Raw genomic sequence first — 22,656 nt, forward strand, 5'->3', positions numbered from 1 at the left:
CCATTGGATTGGATGAAAAATCGGAAATCGGAGGATTAGATTGCACCACGTGGCAGAGGACAGCTGACGCGTGTGCAGCAAATTTTTTAACGTTGGCGCATGCATTGCACGTGCAAAGGTAAAAAAATTTAACCCGCTCTGACGCCACGTTGACATCAGCAATGACGTCACCGCGCCTTCGGGCCAGCCCAAGCTAGTGGACCCCACCTTGCCCGAGCCAGCCTTTATTGCTGGAACTTGACTTTGGGCTCTTGCGCGCCCCCCTAGGGGGCTGCTGGAAGTGGCCTAAGTCTCACTATTTCTGCATCTAAATGGTTGAAATTATGTCACCTTCAACTATTGCATCTATAAACCTTTCTTCTTTCTACTATGCACACCAGTATTTGTGCATGGTTAATGTTTTATGCATGCAAAGAAGTTATGAAAAACAAGGAGAGTTTATTATAGTTTAGTATCATATGGTTGCACTCGTAAAGCATATTAGTTCATGCCCTCTCGATTTTTGTAATTAAATACCCAGGTCTTTTAAGGCATGTTAGTCCCGGTCCTATGATATTTTCTCTTTTTAATTGGCTTTTTAAATATTGTATGAATATTTTATTACACTTAAATAAAAACAAAAAAAGCAAAAATGTAGGACCCATAAGTACAAGTAGGCATGGGCACAAATCGATTCAGAACGGTAGAAAGCTCTTTTGTTAACCAAACTAAAAACTTCGGTAGACCATTTTCTCTTCCGTTAACCAAACCGAAAACTTCGGTAGACTTCGGATCGCTTAACCTAATATTCGGTTCGGATTGGTTCGGTACGCCGGTAGTAACGTAATAAAAATATAATAATAAAAATACAATTTACAATACTTTCACATAACACAAGTTCTTGAACAAATACACCAAATTATCCTTGTAAAATATAAAAATCCAATAGTCTAATTCATCCAAGTATGGAATCAAATAACTTAGTCACTATATCATTCAATATATGCTCAAGATGTACTGGGAGCCACTTGTGTTTGTTGTTTAAACATTTGAGTGTTTTTTTTACTGAATTCTCCACATTTATGTAAATGATTTTGACTTTTTTTCACGTTAGGTTCCTTAGTTTTTCATGCTGAATCCAATCAGATAAAGAACATAAAATTTGGATCAACAGTTGGAAAGTTACAGGTAAAAAATGGGAGAAAGGTCGAAACTAGAAAACATAGGAAATTCATAAATTCCTCTCTGACCAAAAAGTGCTACAGTACTGGGGTGATAAAGAAGTGATACAGCATTGATAAAGGAGTGATACAAAATGCTAATTGTATTTATCTTTGGTTTCTTGTTTTGTATTTAAATAATAGAATAAGTATAAATATCGGATCGGTACGGGTTTCCGTCGGGTTAGGAATATTGTTTCCGTTAACCAAACCAAATATCTTGGTACGATCCCGGAATAATTAAAATTAAAAAATAATTATTTAACCAAACCAAACCAAACCGTTGGTACGGTACGGTCGGTACACAGATAATTCGGATGTGATGTCCACCCCTAAGTACAACGTATGCAACTAACGGGAGATTTGAAGGAAAAATCGAGAGAACATGGACTAACATGCCTTACCAATGCAATCACATGATACTAAACTGTCATTATACCCAAAAAAGAAGGCAAAATTTTACTGAGGCCATTTGGGTAGTTGAACAAAGCTAATGATAATACAATTGCAGCATTCGCATGCATGATCATCAATTGGGTTTGAACAAGTCTAAGCAGCATTCAGTTGCAAGTCCTCTGTTCCAGAATTTCTCAAAGTATTCAGCATATGTGAAGTTCCTGTACATGGCTGGTTGATCATGGCTGATCAGTTCCTTGGCTGGCCCAATCACTGCATCAGGTGATGGACAGTAGAAGGTTGGAATTGATATTCTTTCTGAGTTGCAGTTAACCACAGCTCTGTGCAGCACACTTTTGTACTTATCATTGCTAATTACCTGATACCAAAAAAAAAAAAAAAGAGAAAAAATAATTAATTTTCCTTTTTTGGGTCTTATTAATTATTAATAAGGTAATAATTCCAAATATTTAGGGCATATTAATTAATTTTTACCTGCATCATATCACCAATATTGACAATAAAAGTGTTGGGAATGGGGTTGACAGCAACCCACTTGCCATTTCTAAGGACCTGCAATCCAGGCACATCATCTTGGAGAAGGATGGTGATTAGGTTACAATCTGTATGTCCAGGCAATCCATATGTAAGCTCTGGTTCTGGACAGGGTGGATAGTAATTCAAAGCCATATGCTGGCCTTGCTTGCCTAATGCCTCAACAATATAGTTCTTTTCTAAGCCCAAGCTTTCTGATATGGCCCCAAGCAATCTTAGTACCAGCCCTCTCACACTTGTGCAATACTCACCCACTTGCTCCCTTGTGGACAAAAAAAGTGCCAGATCATCAGTTTTGTGACCCAAATTTAATTAATTAGAAGTAAATGAGTTTGAGTATGTATGTTGGATATAAGCCATATTGGGGAGTTGGGAATCAAACACATGACCTCATATGAATGAATAAATACTCTTAATCACTTGAGCTACAAGCTCATTGCGAGTATTAATTAGCATAAGATGGTGATCAATTGACAGAAAAGGCAAGAACCCTTTTTTTACCTGAATGATGGGGGATTGTTAGGCCATTCTTGGACATAATCTTCAAGAGGGTAGCAATGGAGTCTCAGAAAGTCCCTCCAGTTGGAAAGTTTTTCAGTCCTGACATTGAAACTAGTGGAAAGCCTTGTGGTCTTTGAAGGGTCATCTGAGTACATCTTCAACCTTTCACTCTCTGGCAACTTGAAAAACTTTCTTGCTATACTTGACATGTCTTTGATCATTTCCTCTGGCACCCCATGATTTTTCACCTGATAAATATAAATGGGTTGGTCCATATTTTTGTTTACTCATTCATTTATGTAAACATGCAGTGTGTGTAAGAATTATCAATGAAATAATGGGATATATTAATATACCTGAAAGAAACCATCAGTTTGGCAAGCTAGGCCAATCTGTTTGATAATATTAGAGTGGTTGTGGCCATGGAGGTCCTTGAGATCAATGAGAGGAATGGAGGAGGCATCTGATATCTGAACATCACGGAGATTTGGACGGTCAGAGATGGGCCTAACGTAGTTTGAGGGGACATGGTTCACACCGGACATGAGGTCTGTTAGCAGTAGCTTTGTTGCTGTGGTCATTTTGCTCAAGACTGAAGAGAAGTTTTGCAAAAACTAAACTGGTAGGTTTGGTGAATTGTGGTTTTGATCCCCATTTCCCTATTTATAACATTTGAAGAGACATTATTACTCTAAGAAGAAATAACAGAGAACTGTAGAAGCTTCTCATAAAGTCATCAGACGGTAGCTTGGAAAACGTGTACAAATTGTATGTAAAAGTCATTTTTTTACCCATATTATATAAGCTTCACTATCAGAAGTTAAATGTGTAGCTTGTGATATATACTTCAAATTGCTTTACATAAATAACTGAGTAAAAAATCAGATGGCCAGAAGAAACTTGTGTGTATGGCTAGAGGACCATGCAAGAGAAATGAAAGGTCCAATTTAATTACAATACACAAAAACATGAACGCAGACAAAAGAGAAAAATGGTGGTTTTACTGTTTTGCAGGTCAGTGTGATTCAGGTCGGCATGGACCCACGTAATGAGGCGCGTGATTAGATTCCCCAGCCCACTGTATATGGAGCTTGAATGAGGTCACCTAGATGACATAACTCTGCTACGTCACACTCTCTGATGATTCGCATGATTAAGAGCAGATTTAATACAGAATTGAGGCAATAATTAATACTTGTTTCTGTGGACTTCATGGGGATCCTCATCACTTCCAGATAGGAGTGAATTAGATTTAGATTTCAACTTCGACTTGTTCTCATGTCATATCATGAAGTCAATGTTTTGGTTTGCTGTCAAGAAATGTTCGGCAGAAAAGGTTGAATTCACTGTCTCATCTCATGGTTTTGTTTTGACGATATAAATCAAGAACACGCAACAATAATTTAACAATTCCATTACGGAGGGGGAAGTCTTCAATCGTATATTTCATTGTTGAATGAATTATCCTTTAAAGGTGTATTTGATTGCTGAATGATTGTCCTTGAAAGTTTGCTGGGATGTGTACGACGTTGACACTTGGCAGATCTAGCATGAGGTAATCAGAGTGACATCACTGTAGGAAACGTCATTCTTTACGATCTGCATGATGTGACACGAATGTCTTATTCTAGGGATTCAGCTTTCACTTGCCCACATCTCCAGCACTCAATATCTTGGTTTCATTTAACATCCATCAGAAAAATTAATAAATAAACTAGGCAAGTCTTTCTTAATTTGGGGTATCACACATTGAAGCTAAGATGAGAGGAGCCACCAAATTAGATGACGTGATTGTTTTGGTTTTAAACTGAAGTGGGAAGACCTTATGGGAGATTGGTTGATGGGTTGGTTTGGTTATACAATTACACAACTTCTTTTTTGTTTCTTTTTTTTTCACGGAAAATTCCATCATAATTTATTAAATCTTATTTTTTAGAAATACTATACCATTGAAAAGAACAAATCAAATATAGAACTTCGGGTGCAAAAGTGAATGTCTTTTTTTATCACTTAACTAAAGGCCCCTTGCAACTTTGTTGTAATTATACATTGACCGATCGGAGTATAATATTCCCTGTCAGATGAAATCTGCCACTCGATTTGCATGATGTAATTAGAGTAGTATCACTATACCAACGTCATTAGCTACAAACCAACCCTCAGAATGAGGGAGGTTTTAAAGTAGACAAATGAATAAGACAGTTTTTGTACCAAACAAAAAATAAGATAGTCTTTTTTAATCTTAGGCTACCGACACCAAGATGAAGAACTAGATGCTGTAAACCGCAAGGAAGTTTCATCACTATCGTCATGTCAGAGACGTCGTCTGCGAGTAAAATCTGCAAGTTTGGTCTCTCCCTTGTATGTGCTTTTATGCCTTCTGGGCTTCAATTGTTTTGGGATTTTCTCATCCTGTTGCCTTTATGGGCTTTTTATATAATCCACTTCTGACCCAAAAAGAAAAATCTAAATGCAGCCATATATTTTGCCACAAAATCCACTGCTATATTTCTAAAGCATGTATACGCTGCCCTCTACTATAACAGGGTAGAGTATCTAAATCAATATGCAGTAGGAGAAGTGGCACACAGGAAGAGTCTCAAATCTCCATGGCTAAACTTCAAGTACAAAAATTAGCAAGCATAATGAATTAAACATCTGTTCCAATGAAAGTATTATCTTCGAGATAGAATACAAAACACAATCTCTACTTGCATTTGTAGTTTTTTTAAACTTTTGCAACTTCGACTTTCTTCAAAGAAAACAATTTAATCCCCAAAATTTCATTGTGGGGATGCACTAAAGAGAGCTTTACTGATGATGCCAGTGGCCTCAATATAGCGATCCATACATCTAGAGATGCAGCTACTCTCACTCCCACCTAGGCTGGATCCTGGTTTCGTGATGCACTTGTCGAAGCACTTTGACCTCAGGGTCTGCGTGACAAATGAGAAACGGGTGAGAAGAAGAGTCAGAAAAGAAAAGAGGTATTCGCATATACAGAAAACAACAGAAAAGTGAAATCAAAAAGCTAAAAAACTTGGAGATTTTCCTTTGAAATTCAAGAAAGTAATGACTAATACCGCCTGTAAGTTTGAGTACATAATACCATATAATGGCATCACAATGTTGAAACTTAAGAGCTGAAAGGGCCTCATCTCTAAGCATATGCAGACATGGAGATATCTGAAATATCAGTATGAATACCCGCTACATTCGTCTAAGCTATCTATGTAGGGATACATTCACATGCAGTTTGGTAGGGCGATTTCTCCAACTCAGATTCTTAGTAACTTCATGCTTCATAAACATTTTGGAAATTTTCCCAAGGCAACTTCCCAAGAAGATATAACTCATAAACATATCGGAATATGTCATAGCCTAGGCTTGACAAACACAAGAAAACCAAAGGAAAAAGAAAGGAATATAGGCATGATGACTAGTATTTGATTTGTTGAAGAAACAACAAACTCTAACTGGTCTAACTTCTAACAAATAGGAATCAGAAGAAAAGATAGACGCAGTTCTATTTGATCATTAAAGAATATTAAAAGAATAAACTTTTATACCTTAATACCTCTATAAGTTCAAAATAGGCTTCACACATACACAGAACATGCATGAATATGTATTTGCAGACTCAAATAGTTTACCCAAAAACAAAAGAAGGGTAGGCATTCTATTGCAAGTCTTAAACAAGTGATCCATGGGAACTCACTGGCATTAAAAGAACAATCTTTTATACCTTGATCAAAATTTGAAGTTCAATATAAATTTCACAAACACAGAAAAAAAATATGAACTGATATTGCATACTAAAATTATTGAACCATCAAACAAACAAAGGCACGGCATTCTATTACAAGACTTAAACAAGTGAACCAGAAATCAACAAATTTATACTCAACTCCAAGATTGCATATTTACATATACAAAATAAACCCAATATGGTGATGAATATAAGAAACCCATAATAGAAAGAGATAGAGAGATTTACCTCCAAGAACTCCTCGGCATAAGCCTGAGCAAGTTGGTTCTTAAGCTGGTCCTTGAAAGCGTCAGGGTTGAATTGGGTTGCAGAAGATCCACTTGATGGTGATGAAAACGAATCCATTGCTGATTGTCTCTCTTTCTAAACAACTCTTCTCTTCTCCCCTCCGGCCTCCACAACCCACAGAGACAACAACTGTATCTCTCTTCTAAAACCCTACACAACTCCTACTGCTGCTATTGCCTCTATTTTGACTTCTCACCAAATTTTGTGAGGCAGTGAATGAAAACACACCGCTTTGGAGTTTGGCCCATATTTGATTGCTTCTGCTTCAAGGCCCAATCATCCTTGCTACCCTAGTTGGGCTAAGTTTGAATTCGGTATGTCCATCTGGGACTCATTGGATATGCAAATTTAAATCGCATATAAGGTCTGTTGTTAGCCAAATATTCTTTTTCTTTGGACACCCAATTTTCTTGTTTTTCTTTTTTCTTTTCCAACTGAAAAAAGGGAGAATGATGATACTATGATTTTTTTTATACAAGCGATATTGAGAGAGTGAGAATTTGAACACATAATCTCAGATACAGAAATAACACCTCTAGACTACTTGAATTACAAGTCTCTTACGAAGTTACGGGGGATGAGACTTTGAGTGTCCACAAAATCCCTCATTTTCTTTTCTACCCACCATATGTGTATTTCCCAACTGTCTGGCTATGATGGGTTTGGGATTTTTTGTTTAGGCCCAGCCCATACAATCCTTTTATTTTAAGTGATGTATATCCAATCCAATCGGTCATAAAACTTCATGCACCAGTAGTTGAGGAAGATTATACCTCACGGATCCTGTGTACATTTTGATATACTTGACATTAAGAGGCATCATTCAAAACCTAATGTACAAAATTCATCAAATATTTAACAAATGATCCCGTATCTATCTGTCTTAATACTATTTAAGATTGCTGCTCGATCCACCTTTCACCTGTTTCAGCATTTCGAGCTGTATTTCAGATGCAGACAAATGCTCATATATATCGCATTAATTTCTCTCCTGATCAATATACACATGCTAATAGAGAGAGAGAGAGAGAGAGAGAGAGAGAGAGAGAGAGAGAGTGTGATGACAATGAAGCTGCATGTAAGACATGATAGCCGCCAACTGGAGGGTAGAGTGTAGCGTGCTTGCCTGCTTGCTTGGTGGTCCATTCAAGTTTCTCATCACAGGCGTACGTGGTCCTAATTATCTTTCACTCCACAACAACATGCATCAAAACATATACTACCATCCATCCGATCGATGAATTCATTTATGTACCATTAGATTTCAATTTAATTTCGTTATAATTAATTACTTTATGCACACAATATACAACATATAGGTGAGTTAGTCAAGACTGTGAGCTGACCCCCTTGCTTTCGAGTTTAATATCCTTCTCTCCGTATATTAAAGTAGTTTAGAATACCCTTCTGTAAAAAATGGGGGTGGAAACATGAGAGAGAGGGAGAGAGAGAGAGCTTCATATGCACGCATATGATACATATAGTCAGGTCACTGTTTGAACATGAAGGGAACATTAAAGTCATGTCAATAATATATTTGTGCGCCACCAACGTTTCTTAATTTCTAAGCACTAATTGTAGGATTAACAGCTTTAAATTTTAATTTTTGTACACACATAAAACAAATCATGAACCGATGGATATATACAACCCAAAAAGTAGAGGGTAGAGCCCAAGCCCCGCAACCCTACCCCTAAACCCACGTCTAGAGTGGGGCAAAGAGAAAGTGATATGAGAAGAAGAGAGAAGAGAGCGAAAGTTGGAAAAAGCTTAAATTTCCATAACTAAGTACAGGTAAGGCTTAACGAGACGAAGCATATGACAATGATCAAATCCCATTAAAGCTATGAAAAATTGTGAATGGGGCTTAGCTTAGGCCTAGTAGGGGGTCCACTAATAACTCCAACAGGTGAGACATCATAGTCCACTCCCCCATCCCTCTGCACAAAATTGGCTCATTGCATTGATATGTGATAGCTAGCTAGCTGGGGCAGTGGGCACTTTACTCGGGAGGAAAACACAAATTCATTTTCTGGCTGGTATATGTGCAATGCCTAGCTATATCTATAGTCTTTCAAGTTCAATTACTTTTTTTTTGGGTTCCTTTTGATTCATTTTCTAGGGTGTTTGAAAACAACCCACTTTGAGGTTTGGGTGTAGCCTTGATTTCTTCTTCGCATTTTAGTTAATAACCAGACGAATCATGTGCTGCAACATTCACATATATATATATATGGACAATTTCTCTTACTAGGCAATTTGACTTGTTATAAACGTTGATAGATCTATATTAATTTATGCCATGTTTATGTAACCTATTGTTCGGAAGTCTTTCCTTTATTCATAAAGAGTCATGCGCGTAAACCCCACCTACTTACCATCTTCAATAGAAAGAAGAAAAAAATTATTAGGAAAGGTAGAAGTAAGAAACTAACCTTTCATGAACAGGAAGAAAAGAAAAATGATACATGCTATATAGGAATGAAACACACATTGACTTTCCAAATTATATACAATGAATATGGCATCTTAATTAGTCGGTCTAAGTTCATTAATCCTCACGCCTAAGCTCCAATTATTCCTTTCCCCAAAGGGTCAAATTGACACTGACCGTGCTAAAGCTAGGTCACCAGCTAAGTTTAACTACACAGAAAACTAGCCACTTGTTTATGAAAAATGTGCGAGCAGATATTAAGCACACCTTAACCCAACTAAAAATAGCACCAGACGTTTGCAAATTGACAGTATTTTAAAAGGAAGTCCAAATTGGCTGATGATTATATATTTAACCACTAATTAATTTGTTTAAGACCCAAAATCACATTGCCTCCAAGAAACAAGGTAGCTATCACCAGATTCTCCTGATTTTGCCCCATCTACACTATGATTTATTTTTTTTTTATTTTTATTTTATCAAATCTCTCCCACCTTAGATCTTTTTGTGCATATAGTTGCCATCGCATTCATCCAATTTTATTTAATAAATAAAATTATATATGCAATAAGTAATAGTGATTCATCGCTTAATTTAGGGACTAAACCATGTGTTATAGGGGAACTCCATATAATTATACATAAAGAAGATTTTGTCCAACCTTAATTATTTTTCAATACCATGAAGGTTGACAATATTGTTCAAACAAATTACTTAATGATCAAAGAATGGTGCGATAATATATCCAACAAAGATTTCACTTGGAGACAAGATGATTCTTAAAAAAGAAAACAATGTTATTTTCATCACCATCTTAGCATTACTCTCGTCCAAATTCACTTAACTTCGGAATTCTAAAGAGATCCGGTGCATATGAGATGATATAATCGCATAAAAAAAAACAATGTAATCATAATTACCATATAAGTGAGAACATACCTTACATTATTAGGGCGTTAATGTTTTTTTTTTCATTTATGCTAATATATTGGCTGCCAGATGGTTGGTCAAAGGCTGCTTCAAACCACTTTCCCAGTGAGAAAAAAGAAAATACAAATGAATCAAATCTGGATTGATCATAGTATTATTTTATAAATGAATATAAATAAAAAGCCTAATTGAGAAATGCATCGCATGATGAGAATATAATAAAAATTGAATCGAGAATTAATGCTGCTTTTTGTGTTACAACATTTTGTCAAACATGCCACAGTATGAAAATTATTATCTTACGAACACTACAAATTTTCGCCAACAGTTGTGTCATTTTATAATATGTTATCACCAAGACATGGTTTTTCCATTAAACAAACAACTAAGACATTTAGAGTGAGTTCCTGTTTATTATTTTTTACCTCGAGAAGAGTTGACACCTTACAACTACATAGCTCTAAGCTTAATTTATCCATACTTTTTTTTACGTGAGTTCTTTTGTACGTGACGAATCATGATTTAATTCAGGGGTAAAAGCGCAGTTTAGCCATATGTAAATTAATAAGCTAATTGGAAGGTGTGCTTCCTTTGCAATCCCCTTGTCATAATTTTCGGCAAGTGATTAAATTAATTCAGCTTAGATTAAGGAGAACAATAAGACAAGAACCCTGGTTGGGCGGCTAAAACAAGTGGTTTTTACATTTTTGGGATGCCAAAGTTGCAGGTGGGATGGAAAAAAAGGAAGAGAAGTTGGCCTCAAACACTTCTAAGTCAAATGAATCACGCTCATATTTAATTAAAATACATTAAGCAGAGTTTTAAGTGAATCCTTTCGATAAACCCAAACGTCACTGTGCTCAGGGGGAGATGACGATAGCCACATCTTAACTGTAGCATCTGCTAACCATGATTAATAATTAATACAATTAAATTTATAAATAAAATATATAAGCCAGAAAAAATAATATCCCGGAACCCAAAATGGCAAAATAAATAAATAAAATTGTATTTTTAATTTATAGTGTGGTCCATTTAATTCGCTCCAAGTGGCCGGGAGATTAATCCAACCACATGACAGACATGTTACTAAATAGTAATGCAAAATTTGGATTAATTAGATGCTGCTAATTAATTATTGGTGAGTAATCTCCATTAATTAGATGCCGATCGATTGATGTGTTTAACATTGCACGTGTTACGTACACACTTAGACTTAGTCGCACAAACAAGACGCTTAATTCGATACCATATTTTAATTAATATTAATTTAGATATTAATTTAATTTATGGAGTTTCACTAAAACACTCAAAATAAATTATAAAAAAACAGTTGTGTTTGCGTGCCGGCTTAGAGGGATCCCTTGATGAGCGTCGAGAGTCAGAAATGAGAGAAGAAAATATCAGAATTTAGGGCATATGCAAAATGAAGAAAAGCTGGAGGATAGAGACATGAAGGGAAACCAGGGCTCACATTTTAATTATGTATGAAGCATATTTCAACATCCAGGCAACTTGGGTTAGGTGACGTTCATCAACCCACTGCCTAAGTCTTAATAGTGAGATATATATATATATATATATATATATTAATGTTTTAATTCCATGAGGACAATGATTGGGTGGTAGGGATCAATATGATCAATGATAATAATTCTTTATATCTGAAAGTACCCTACTACTATTTCATATGCCATTTCTAAATTTAACCTTTTTGTTTTTATACAACATATTAAAAGACGGGGGATTCAAACAGAAGATTTGGAATGCATGAATAAATTTATAACTTTTAAACCCGCGTAAAAGATTGCCTTTCTTTTATTTTACAAGTAGGTTGTGAAATGAGGAAGTGGAATATATATTTAGTGTTAGCTTCCATCTTTTAGATTGGAGTATAGGGCAGTGAAAACAATAATGAAGATATTTTAACCAAATAATAAATTATCTATGCATAGGGCAGTTAGACATTGCTACAGTACTTATGCCTCCATTATGTTGCTTGAATTTTAAAAAAATGGTCCATACAAAATAACTGAAACAAACTTAACACTTTACTTCCGATGGACCGACAGCATGACATAATTAACTCATCCTATTCATCATAGACTTTTACCATGATATTTAAATTTCATAATTTTGGAAGTTGAAGTGGCCCTCTAAACTAATCCTACCAGCTATCGCTCTCTTATGCCTTTTGCTAATTAAGGTGCAGGCTGGCTGGCCTTTACTTCTTCTAATAAAATAGATAGTCTGGTTAACCTCAATATTAATTAAACGTATTTGTTACTAAATTGAAATGGATATAGAGATGATCATGATATCACATGAGTTAAAATAACAAACGTATGCACAGATGGGTTTAGCCAAGTTCGCTATAGTGGATGTGCTCCTCCACTCTACATTCGAGTTTGAATTCCCACATCTCCGTAGTTTAAATTAGATTAAAGTAGAATATCGCTTGTTTTAAATAATCATAAAAAAGATAAACGCATGCATAATTAAATTAATTATTATATCAAGAGCCTTAATTATGGAGATAATGAAATGATGTATGTGTTATCATCATGTTAAACCCGGTTAATTAAATATCCAATTAATGCGTGGGTATATATATAGCAGCCCTTCGTTCGGCATCCTAAGATGAACCAAACTGCTCAAGTTGCCAGCTCGTCTAATAAGGCTTGATTTTGTTGACAAGCCAAGTTCAAGTACCTAAACACGTTTTATAATTTGTTGACACTGCAAACTGGTTCAACCATCAAATAGAAACCTGCAAAACTGCAAATTACTAGTGAAGTGACAATAGTTGTCGATTGAAGGCTCTTTGATATGAATTTCGGAGATCTCTAGAATGAGCTTTTTCTAGTTGACATGAGAGTCATAAATGCCAATATCTGACCTCCCAATATGATTAATAAATATGACTTAATGAGTTGCGTCAAGTGTAATTAATAAGAGCATCCACAATGATGCTCTTTATTTCTTAACTAAAATTTAGCTAAAAATATAAGAAAACTATTTTATGAACTCTCTAAAAAATTTCAAGTCCAACCATACTCTCTAATTTGGAAAGTCATAAATGCTATAGCTCTTTTTTGATTGGTCATCTCTATTAAAAAATAAAATAAAAAATAGTTAGCATTAAATAAAGGTTTGAAATACTCATTAAATAAAGCAACATTAAATTATAAGGAATCACTAGGAGTCCTTTCTCTCTCATCAGATGTAGGAGCTCCTAGAGGACTCCCTATTTTAAGAGGTGGATAAGGAGCGTGGTTGGAGTTGTATTTTTATGATTCTTCCTAAAATTTGTCTAATGGAGGTGGTTTAGAAAGCCCATTGTGGATGCTCTAAGAGCATCTACAATGGTGCTCTCTATTTCTTAGCTAAAATTTGGCTAAGAATATAAGAAAGCTATTTTAGGAGCTCTCTACAAAATTTTAACTCCAACCATACTCCCTAACTAATTTGGAGAGTCATAATTAATTGGTCCATCTCTATTAAAAAATAAAATAAAAAATAGTTAGTATTAAATAAAGGTTTGAAATACTCATTAAATAAAGCAGCATTAAATTATAGGGAGCCACTAGGAGTCCTTTCTCTCTCCTCAGATTTAGGAGCTCCTAAAGGACTTCCTATTTTAGGAGGTGGATAGGGAGTGTGGTTGAGTTGTATTTTTATGATCCCTCCTTAAAATTTGTCTAAGGAGGTGATTTAGGGAGCTTATTGTGGATGCTCTAAGTGAGTCATTGTTAAGTTGGCATTACCTTTGATCTTGTCATTACTAAGAGTTATAATAAATATAATGATGAAATTTTCACTATAAATTACTCTTTTTAACTGGTGATCACTAGTTACGTTAGTCATGAATGCAGATGAATTAAACTTGTTATTTTCTCTTCGGCATCACATGGAGCGAGCAGGAAATACTGATACCGAATAAGAATTGCCTCTTGAAAATTTTAGACTAGGCCGATTGTCATGTGATTGTTGTAAATGACGTTGCTTAACTTCGAGCGTAGTGGTTTTTGAACTCCCATTTATAAACAACCATGTAATCACAAAAGTTTGGTAATAGATATAGTACATAACCCCTTATAGATTAATTAACAGAATACTCTTTTAATGACACCTATTAATAAAGTTTCTTAAAAAAGGACCATCAATTTGAATTATTTTAGCATAATCTTGCACTAAAAATTAGTCAAACCAAGCTGAGGTGCCACGCTAAATTGATACCACTACTTGAATATATTTCACATGGACAATAGTTCAAACATGTGTGCGAACTTGAATCAAGCTCAAGCCATCATCAATAATTCAAGCCTTAGAGTAAAAATCTTATCCGTGAACCAGACGGGCCTAAAAGTAAGAATATGAAGAAAAAAAAAGTATTTTAAAAAAAACTTAAATTAATATAAATGCACACGATATATTTAATTTGTTTGCTTTCATCAATAAGATTTTTACCCCCAAAAAAAAAAAATTGTAGGGCTAGTTGATCTCTTAGGAGGCATGTGAGAGGGGATCCTTTGTAGAAAGGTGATATAAATGACTGAATGCTTCAGCAAAGGGCAGTCAAACAATTATATTGCCTAACAGAGAGGGATGGTCCTGTTGAGAAATAAATATGGCAGCAAGCAACAAGTCAAATTAATTATCCCCAAAATAACCCACTTAACATAAACTAATCACCATCAGGTAAATTTTACCATTTCTTTATCTTTTCACCAGCTTAGATTAGCAGCAGATGCTTCAAAATAGGTACCGTAGAAGCAAAATTCCAAAAATAAAGCCAAAAAGAATAAAAATGGTCCACCAATCCCAGTTGCTCTATTGAATTACAAGTTCGTGCTCCCCAAAACAGCTGGCCCTTTGGGCCTTATCGTAGATAACATTTAAAATAAATAAAAAGACTTCAATTTGAAAATGAAAAATACCACCCAGGATGATGACAGGTACAAGCTCACATGAGCCCAACCAGATAATACATGGGGTCCCTACGCATATATAATTTCCCAGAATTTATTCATCAGAAACAAATTTATTATTTTTTAAGAAAATATATAAGGAATCAATTGGTCTTCACTTCACTTGATTGGATGATGTTTGGATGTTATTTATTTGTGATGAGTTCGATGTCTAGTTAATTGTGATTAGCTTTATTGTAACTATGTAACGTTTTTTGGGTGCACGAGCCCGTTGTAAATGTATTTTGTAAATATTCTATCGTTTGTGAAAAAACACATATAAATAAAATAAAATTAAAATTATGCCTAACTTGAGAAGGTTCCAGGGAGGCACCTCCATGTAAGAAAATTGCACACACATGGTCACATAGTCACACATACACACACAAATATCTCTTTTTATTTTTCTTCTTCTTTAATTTCTTTGTTTCCTTTCTCTCTCTCTCTCTCTTCTCTCCTCTCTTCTCCCTCTCTCTCTCTCTCTCTCTCTCTCTCTCTCTCTCTCAAAGCCCAAGGTCAACAACAAGAGGAACTTCTTTGCACTCTTTGAAACGTCCATGGGGTATCTGAGTCTTGTTGGTCAAAGAAGAATGCACCGACCGTCATTGTATTGAGAGCTACGCTTCTAGCTTCTGCTTCTTCTGAGCCTGCTGCCTGCTACTTTCCTCTCTTCTTCTTCTTCATCATCATCATCTCACAGTCACAGAATTTCCCCTCCGCAATCTCAGCCCTAGAAAAAAGAAAAGCAAAAAACCCACAATAATAACAACAAAAAAGAAAGAGGAAAGTTGGAAAAGAAAGTGTTGCTTTAGAGTTTAGGCCAAAACCCACCTGCCTTTTTTTTTTTCTCTTCTTCTATCTCTTTTTTCTTCTTCCTTAGATCTTCAAGATCTAGGAATCGCGGTAAAAAACTAGAGGTGAGAGTTTGATTTTCTACTTTTTTTCTTTTATCATGAATTTCGGGTCAGCTGCTCTAGATGGGGGTTTTTCTACTGAAGATGAAAACAACATAGTGAGAGGTAAGCTTCCTTTCTCCTATGCCTCCTCTCCATCTTCTTCTACTTCTTCTGCTCAGTACAACAAAACCACCAGCATAGCCACTCTTGTCCCTTCTGCTCACTACAACCGTGCCGCCTACGACGATGGCCCCGACACAAAGCTCGAGCTCATGGACTCATCGCCGAGAGATAGAGATAATAATGAAGAGGACGATGGCAGTCGAAGAGAAGAAAACCCAATCGCCATAGAAAGGGAGCACATGTTCGACAAAGTTGTGACCCCAAGCGATGTGGGGAAGCTCAATCGCCTCGTCATCCCAAAGCAGCACGCGGAGAAGTACTTTCCTTTGGACTCTTCCACCAACGAGAAGGGGCTTCTGCTCAATTTCGAGGACCGGAATGGGAAGCCGTGGAGGTTTCGATACTCCTACTGGAACAGCAGCCAGAGCTATGTGATGACCAAGGGCTGGAGTAGATTCGTCAAGGAGAAGAAGCTCGACGCCGGAGACATCGTCTCCTTCCAGCGAGGCCTTGGGGAGTTGGGGAAAGACCGGCTTTTTATTGACTGGCGGCGGCGCCCAGATGCGCCTGATCCCATCCACCATCACCACCACCATCCCCACCCGCTTCATCCGCATCATCATCATTACCAGCCCAATTTCGCAATCGCTCATCAGCAGCAGCAGCAGCATTTCTCCTGGAACCACCACCAACGCTCGGTTCCATGGAGCCCGCTATTGATGAGGCCACCATCCGGGGGAGGACTGGCCCCCCGGGACCACTTGCAACACTTGTCCCAGCAGATTAATTACAGCATGAATATGCATCACCCGTATCGAAATACAGGGACAAGTAGCACTGCTGGTGGTGGTAGTGGTGGAAGTTCTTATGGTTACGGAAATGTGGTTAGCTCTTCTGGACCAATTTATTATTTGAGATCGGCCTCATCAGCTGCCCCACATGAATACGAGGGCAGCGGATCAGGATTACAACAACTGCAGCAGCAGCAGCAACAGCAACAACAACAAGTACAGCTCCTGGGTCGGGTTCATGAGCCGAATATGGTTTTGGAGTCGGTGCCTGTGGTCCACGGGAAGGCAGCAGCCAAGAGACTGAGGCTATTCGGGGTGAACATGGATTGCCCCATATCGGAGTCGGATCATGAATGTGACATATTGTCGTCGTCTTCATCTCAATATCATCATGCTACAATGGCATCTCCCTCTCACCAACTTTCGCCTTCCTCACAACCCCCACTCCAATTAAGGCTCTTTGATGGCACGCCTCTGCACTCAACTACAACAACAACAACAACTTCTGCTAGTACCACCACCGACTTTCTCAGCATCAGAGGCAAGCACCAGGCTTCTTCTCCATACTCCATGTCCTTGGATTTTGACGTCTGACAACTCCAACAACAGCATCTCACAATGCCAATAAAGACACAAGGGGGCAAATTCAGAAGAGTTTCGGAGTTGAAAATTTTCGGTTTTGATTGGTGAAAAAAAATCTTCGGTACAGAAAAGGGGTTACAAGGTTTGGGGTTTTTTTTTTCTTCTTCTTTTTCTTTGAAGAGAATGAATGAATGAATGAATCTAAGTGAGGATAAATATGCCAACAATTAATATTATCCAACTCATGTCCTTTATCTTTAATAGTTTTTTTTATAGCTTAATTTTCATGTGTATAAATATTTTAATTTTTATTTAATATAACAATTTATATAGACACAGATGATCATATATAGTCAGCGCAGGTATATTCTATGAAGACATAGATCCATCATTGCCCCAAGATATAATATTTCATGCTAATTTCTTTTTGTAGCCTCTCTCTCTCCCTCTCTCTGGAGTTTAGCTTCAACTCTCCCCCTTCCCCAATGAATTTGTATCACCAAGCCACCATGGCTGCCTCTTCTTCTCACTTTTGATATATGAAGTAATTTGTTTCCAATTTATCCTTCTTTTTTCTTTTGGTATGAATATTCTCTTTGGCCAAAGACTTATCTCTCTATTCTGACTCTTCTGACTCTCTCTCTCTCTCTCTCTCTCTCTCTCTCTCTCTCTCTATCTATCTATCTATCTATCTATCTATCTATCTCCCCAATGTTGTTGTTGGTTGGTTGGTTCTAGTAAGTAAGTAAATGGAGACAAGCTTTCCTGACTGCTCAGCAAACTGATTATGATCAGTAGTGCTGCTAGCTATAAGCTACCTGATGTAATTGCAGTTTTGTATTTTACCTTTGGTAGGTTGTTGTTCTTGTCGCTGCTTCGTTGGGCACACCACCGCAGTTTTTTCAGACAGACTTGCAGAGATTAAAAGCAAAGGTAGGCAGTTATATATATATACAAATCTTTAATTACTATTTGTTTGTCTTCGTCTTTATTTTCGTCATTAATTCTAGCCACCTTCTTTTTCTGTCTGCACAAATGTAATTTTCTTAATTTTTTTAAAATCAAGTCTCCTCATTAATTTAGATCCTATCATGTTTAATATTAATTATAGCAAATAAAAATCACGATTTCATTAATTTGTAAGGCTTTGTCATAGAGTTATAAATATTAATTACAGCATACATACTTGGTAGAAATATATGTTTATGTATATATAATATATATACATGCAAATTGCAATTAATTGCATGCATGAAGTCAAATAAGCAATATATATATATATATATATAGTAATTACATGTGTTGGTTAACCTAATCTTGAATTGTTCAACCTGAAATTATCTAAATCTGTCATTAGTTTCATCACTATATTGAATTCATGAGAGTGATGCATTGTTATCATAGAATTAGCTAGGGTTGCAATTGATATTATGTAGTTTTTGTAAAAGAAAAGAGAACAACCATCTACTTAAGAAACATGAGATTGAAGATGATGGATGATAGAAACATACAATTTCCAAATATGATAGAAATATATAATTTTCCAATATAGATTAAGAATGCAAACTTCAAGAAACTATACCAATTCATGATTTATTTTGTATACATTAATATTAATAACCATCAAATCTTTTGTTCCTTAGTAAATTTTTCTTGATGCTATGATATAAGAAAATATAGCATCTCCTAAGAAAATTTTCAATCACTTTATCGCTATCGTATTATTATGATAGAAAACAAAAACAAAAAACAAAAAAAATTTGTCGCTATTGTATTATTATTAAGAAGATTTTTTGTTTCTTATTGGTTAATTTGATCTAGGTTTGTTTGATCTTTGATTTTCATATAGATACTAATGTAAAATATGTTCCTTTTCCTAAACCCTTTCACTCTACTAGTGTTTCATGGTCAGATAAGGATTTTGTGGAGTCCTTTGCGAAACACTTACATAAGTTTGCTTGCTAGAGCAGTATATGAGTGGTTTCTATAATTCTTGGTACCAATGATTTATAAGTTTAAAAACTTATATATATTTTACGGATACACACAGACTAGCTAGTACTACGTACATTTAGAGTATTTATTTATAAATTTGTATATTTATTTTGCAATTGCAAGGGTATATTATACTACATTTAATTTAATTAGCATTTAACCATGTATATATAGAAAATAATCATCTTTAACCTAAATCAATAAGTGCAAGTCCTACAAGTTTATGTGTATACTTTGTATATGGAAATAATAATTTGCCACATTTATTTGTCCAAAATCCAGCGAGAAGACAAAGTAAAACCAGAGTTGATTAAGTCGCAAGGGTTCTATTTAATTGCATATTATGTCTTGTTAGATATATAGCTTGATGTCATTGTAGCCTTCAGGGTGAACCACATAGGTATCTTAATTATTTATCACATAGATGGTTTGTGATAATTTTTCAATTTAAGTTAAATTATTTGTTTTTTTTTAGTTTTTATACAAGCGATATTGGGGGAGGGTGGTTTTCTCACACACACACACACACACACTGTCAAGGTGCCATGGGACGGGGTTTCAAACCTGAGGTTAATGGTTTGCAAGTCAAGGCCTTTTTCACTAGGCTAGACTTCGTTGACAATTGTTTGGTTTTTTAAATTTAAATTGATGAACCCTTAGTAGTAAAGTTGTAATTGAATTTCCTGCAAAACGAAGTGCATTTCTTACAATGAAGCAGCGGCATTTGGACACATGAACAGCCTGGAAATAGCTTTGCGTACATGATGAAACTATCATATATAGTAACATTGTTAGTTGTTTCCTTGGCAGGTCCTTATCATATATACAGAGTTGTGGATATTCTTTGCAAGTATAGAAAGCTGGTAATATTCTTCGGTAATTAATGCTTTCAGGCGTTAATGGCCGTTGTTCACGGTTTTGGCATGAGTTTTTTTCTCCATAGAAATTCCCAATTGAATGTTGAGTCACCTGTTCACAAGTCTTTGGATTTGAATGAAGAGTATAAAAATTCTCCTTCATTTCTGGTTTGGAATTTCAGAAAGGTTGTTGAAATTTTAAGTCAATGGTGCAAAACTAACTCTATGATATTCCTATCAAAGAAAAAAACCCTAATTCTATTTCGTTTTGTGGATTTTTCTTAGCTATTATTTGATCTAAAGAATCATATATCTTAAGATGTCTCAACAATGCGATTGAGATTGGGAAAGAGTGATAGCATGAATCAAGTCATGCAAAACTTTTAAGACATATTCATGTATAAAATTGAAGGTAAATTTCTTTTCTTACCGACGCAAATGGTGCATCATCGCCCGATTAATTCGTTCAGTTGCCTAATCAATTCGAAAACGTATAATCAAAATGTCCCCTTTAAATTGTTCCATATTATATAACTAGCCATCTACCTCATTCGTTCCTAAAATGGCTCTCTATTTGTACAAAATATACATAATTTGAACTCTGCCAATTGGGGATATTGTTTTGCTGAATTGTGCTGAATTGTTGCCCTAGGGATATGCCTTGGTCGTAGTAACAAAAGAACTAGATTTCGATTTTACTATTTATACCCACTATCTCCAAAAGTAAAAATCTACTATTTTGCACTCCTTTTTTATTTATTTTTTAATAAATACAATAAATAATAAAGAAAAATTCCAAGTTTAAAAAAAGATTAAAAATAAGATGGCCAAATCTGGCCATCGAGAGAAGGGTAGGGGTGACTGAGGAAGTGATGACCAACTGGATTGTCAATGGTGGGTGGATGGAAGGGGACGGGACGGCAAGGAAAGGAAAGATAGGTGTTTTTTTTAATATTTATTTAAAAACAAAAAATTCAAAGATGGGATCGTTGGTATAAAATTAATGGGAAGATGCATGTGATTGATGATGTAATTAACCAGAAGGTTTCGCTGGTAATTTCATGCATGGAGATAATAATCTAATAATAATTGTCGGATGAAAGAAAGAACTGGATCAATCAAAAGTTCAAAAGTGTTAAGGAAGTCACACATCACATCCTGCTGACTGTCAAAACTTTGATTAATTTTGGTAGAAGGAAACTTGAAGACGGCATATGTGACATGACCAGAATATTCAATGGGAACGACTTTGAACAAAACTCGAAATAGAAAAAGACCCCAATTCTTATCAGAAGCAAAAACCAGAAAATTATTGAGTAGAGAGGAGCAGTGTCCTTTCATAGGCTCTGGTTTATTGGAGCAGTAAAGCATAAGTACTGTTGTGTTTGGGGTTGTCATCGTTTACAAGGACAAATCCACTGCCAATGCTTAAAGCTTGCTATTTTCCAATTAAATTGACCTCACCACATATATATATATTTTTTATATACAGATTTTCTCTTATACGGACGTGTGAACATTATTACTGTAACTATGTCCCTGCTTTCCTCCATATTTACAATGACGTCCTTACGTAATTATGTCCAAATGGAAGAAGTGATATATATTAATATATACATATATGTGTGTGTGTAAATTGTAATGCATTCAATGAGACCCCTACCCTGCAACTGGGGGCGTCTATAGATATATATGTATGTAAGTATAGATATATAGGCAGGCAGGTAGGCATGTAGGGCGAGATAAATTGATGATGGAGAGTGGTCAGTGATATCAGAAAATATAGGGATGCTGCTGGCATGCAGCATTGCAGGTAGCAGACCGGACAAGCATAACGAAATATTTTGGACTAGTCCCAATTGCATTTAACAGTTTGCGATTTCCCTACACTCTTCTCTTCTGCAATTATATATCAAACTGCGCTGCGTTCTTTCACATTACTTTGACAGTGATCACGTCCGTACGTTATTGGGTTTTGTTTTCTGACGACATGATAGCTTTGCTTCCAAGCTTATGGCTACTTAGCTTCAATAATTAATCATGTTGGTGCAATTGGTCCACCTCACATTATGAAGAAATTATATGTCAACCAAACCAAACCCATCTCTTTTTTTCGGTTTAATTACAAACATATTGGCAGGAAGCAAAAGCCAAAACTGATTTTGCTTCTTCTGAATTGCATAAGAAACCAAAACAACCTGATGACTTACATCAACCTAACCTAAATTGCATTGTCTTCCTAAACAACCTGGTTGGATAACACAAAATATATATCATACGGCTTGGAATATTGTAGGCACACGCGACATGGGTAACTAGCTAAAGGAAGGAAGGACATTAAGGATGACGAAAAAGGAGGTGAGAGGCAAA

At 35.8% G+C, this 22,656-nt stretch overlaps 3 protein-coding genes across 7 annotated transcripts; 1 reads left to right on the top strand and 2 right to left on the bottom strand.

Moving 5' to 3' along the window:
• Positions 1 to 1,590: 1,590 nt before the first annotated feature.
• On the bottom strand, positions 1,591 to 3,297 carry LOC103343873 (protein DMR6-LIKE OXYGENASE 2-like). Its single transcript, XM_008247515.3, has 4 exons — positions 3,008 to 3,297; positions 2,652 to 2,899; positions 2,091 to 2,412; positions 1,591 to 1,974 (listed from the first exon to the last, which is right to left on the bottom strand). The coding sequence occupies exons 1-4, from the start codon at positions 3,230 to 3,232 to the stop codon at positions 1,729 to 1,731; spliced, it is 1,041 nt and encodes a 346-aa protein (XP_008245737.2). The 5' UTR covers positions 3,233 to 3,297; the 3' UTR covers positions 1,591 to 1,728.
• Positions 3,298 to 5,246: 1,949 nt separating this feature from the next.
• On the bottom strand, positions 5,247 to 6,895 carry TIM13 (translocase of the inner mitochondrial membrane 13). Its single transcript, XM_008247786.2, has 2 exons — positions 6,649 to 6,895; positions 5,247 to 5,587 (listed from the first exon to the last, which is right to left on the bottom strand). Exons 1-2 carry the CDS (start codon positions 6,763 to 6,765, stop codon positions 5,435 to 5,437), a joined length of 270 nt encoding a protein of 89 aa, XP_008246008.1. The 5' UTR covers positions 6,766 to 6,895; the 3' UTR covers positions 5,247 to 5,434.
• Positions 6,896 to 15,425: 8,530 nt separating this feature from the next.
• LOC103337861 (uncharacterized) lies at positions 15,426 to 20,565 on the top strand. 5 transcript variants are annotated; one of them, XM_016795948.2, is made up of 3 exons: positions 15,426 to 17,576; positions 18,268 to 18,367; positions 20,240 to 20,565. In XM_016795948.2, exon 1 carries the CDS (start codon positions 15,995 to 15,997, stop codon positions 17,444 to 17,446), a length of 1,452 nt encoding a protein of 483 aa, XP_016651434.2. In that variant the 5' UTR covers positions 15,426 to 15,994; the 3' UTR covers positions 17,447 to 17,576; positions 18,268 to 18,367; positions 20,240 to 20,565. The 5 variants fall into 5 exon arrangements, with proteins under 5 accessions (XP_016651434.2, XP_088897930.1, XP_008239252.2 ...); XM_089041804.1 differs by having other exon boundaries at positions 18,290 to 18,367; positions 19,712 to 20,565; XM_008241030.3 differs by having other exon boundaries at positions 18,290 to 18,367.
• The last annotated feature ends 2,091 nt before the right edge of the window (positions 20,566 to 22,656 follow it).

The sequence above is a fragment of the Prunus mume genome, linkage group LG7, assembly GCF_029339155.1.
Source record: "Prunus mume cultivar Tortuosa linkage group LG7, ASM2933915v1, whole genome shotgun sequence".
Classification (NCBI taxonomy): domain Eukaryota; kingdom Viridiplantae; phylum Streptophyta; class Magnoliopsida; order Rosales; family Rosaceae; genus Prunus; species Prunus mume.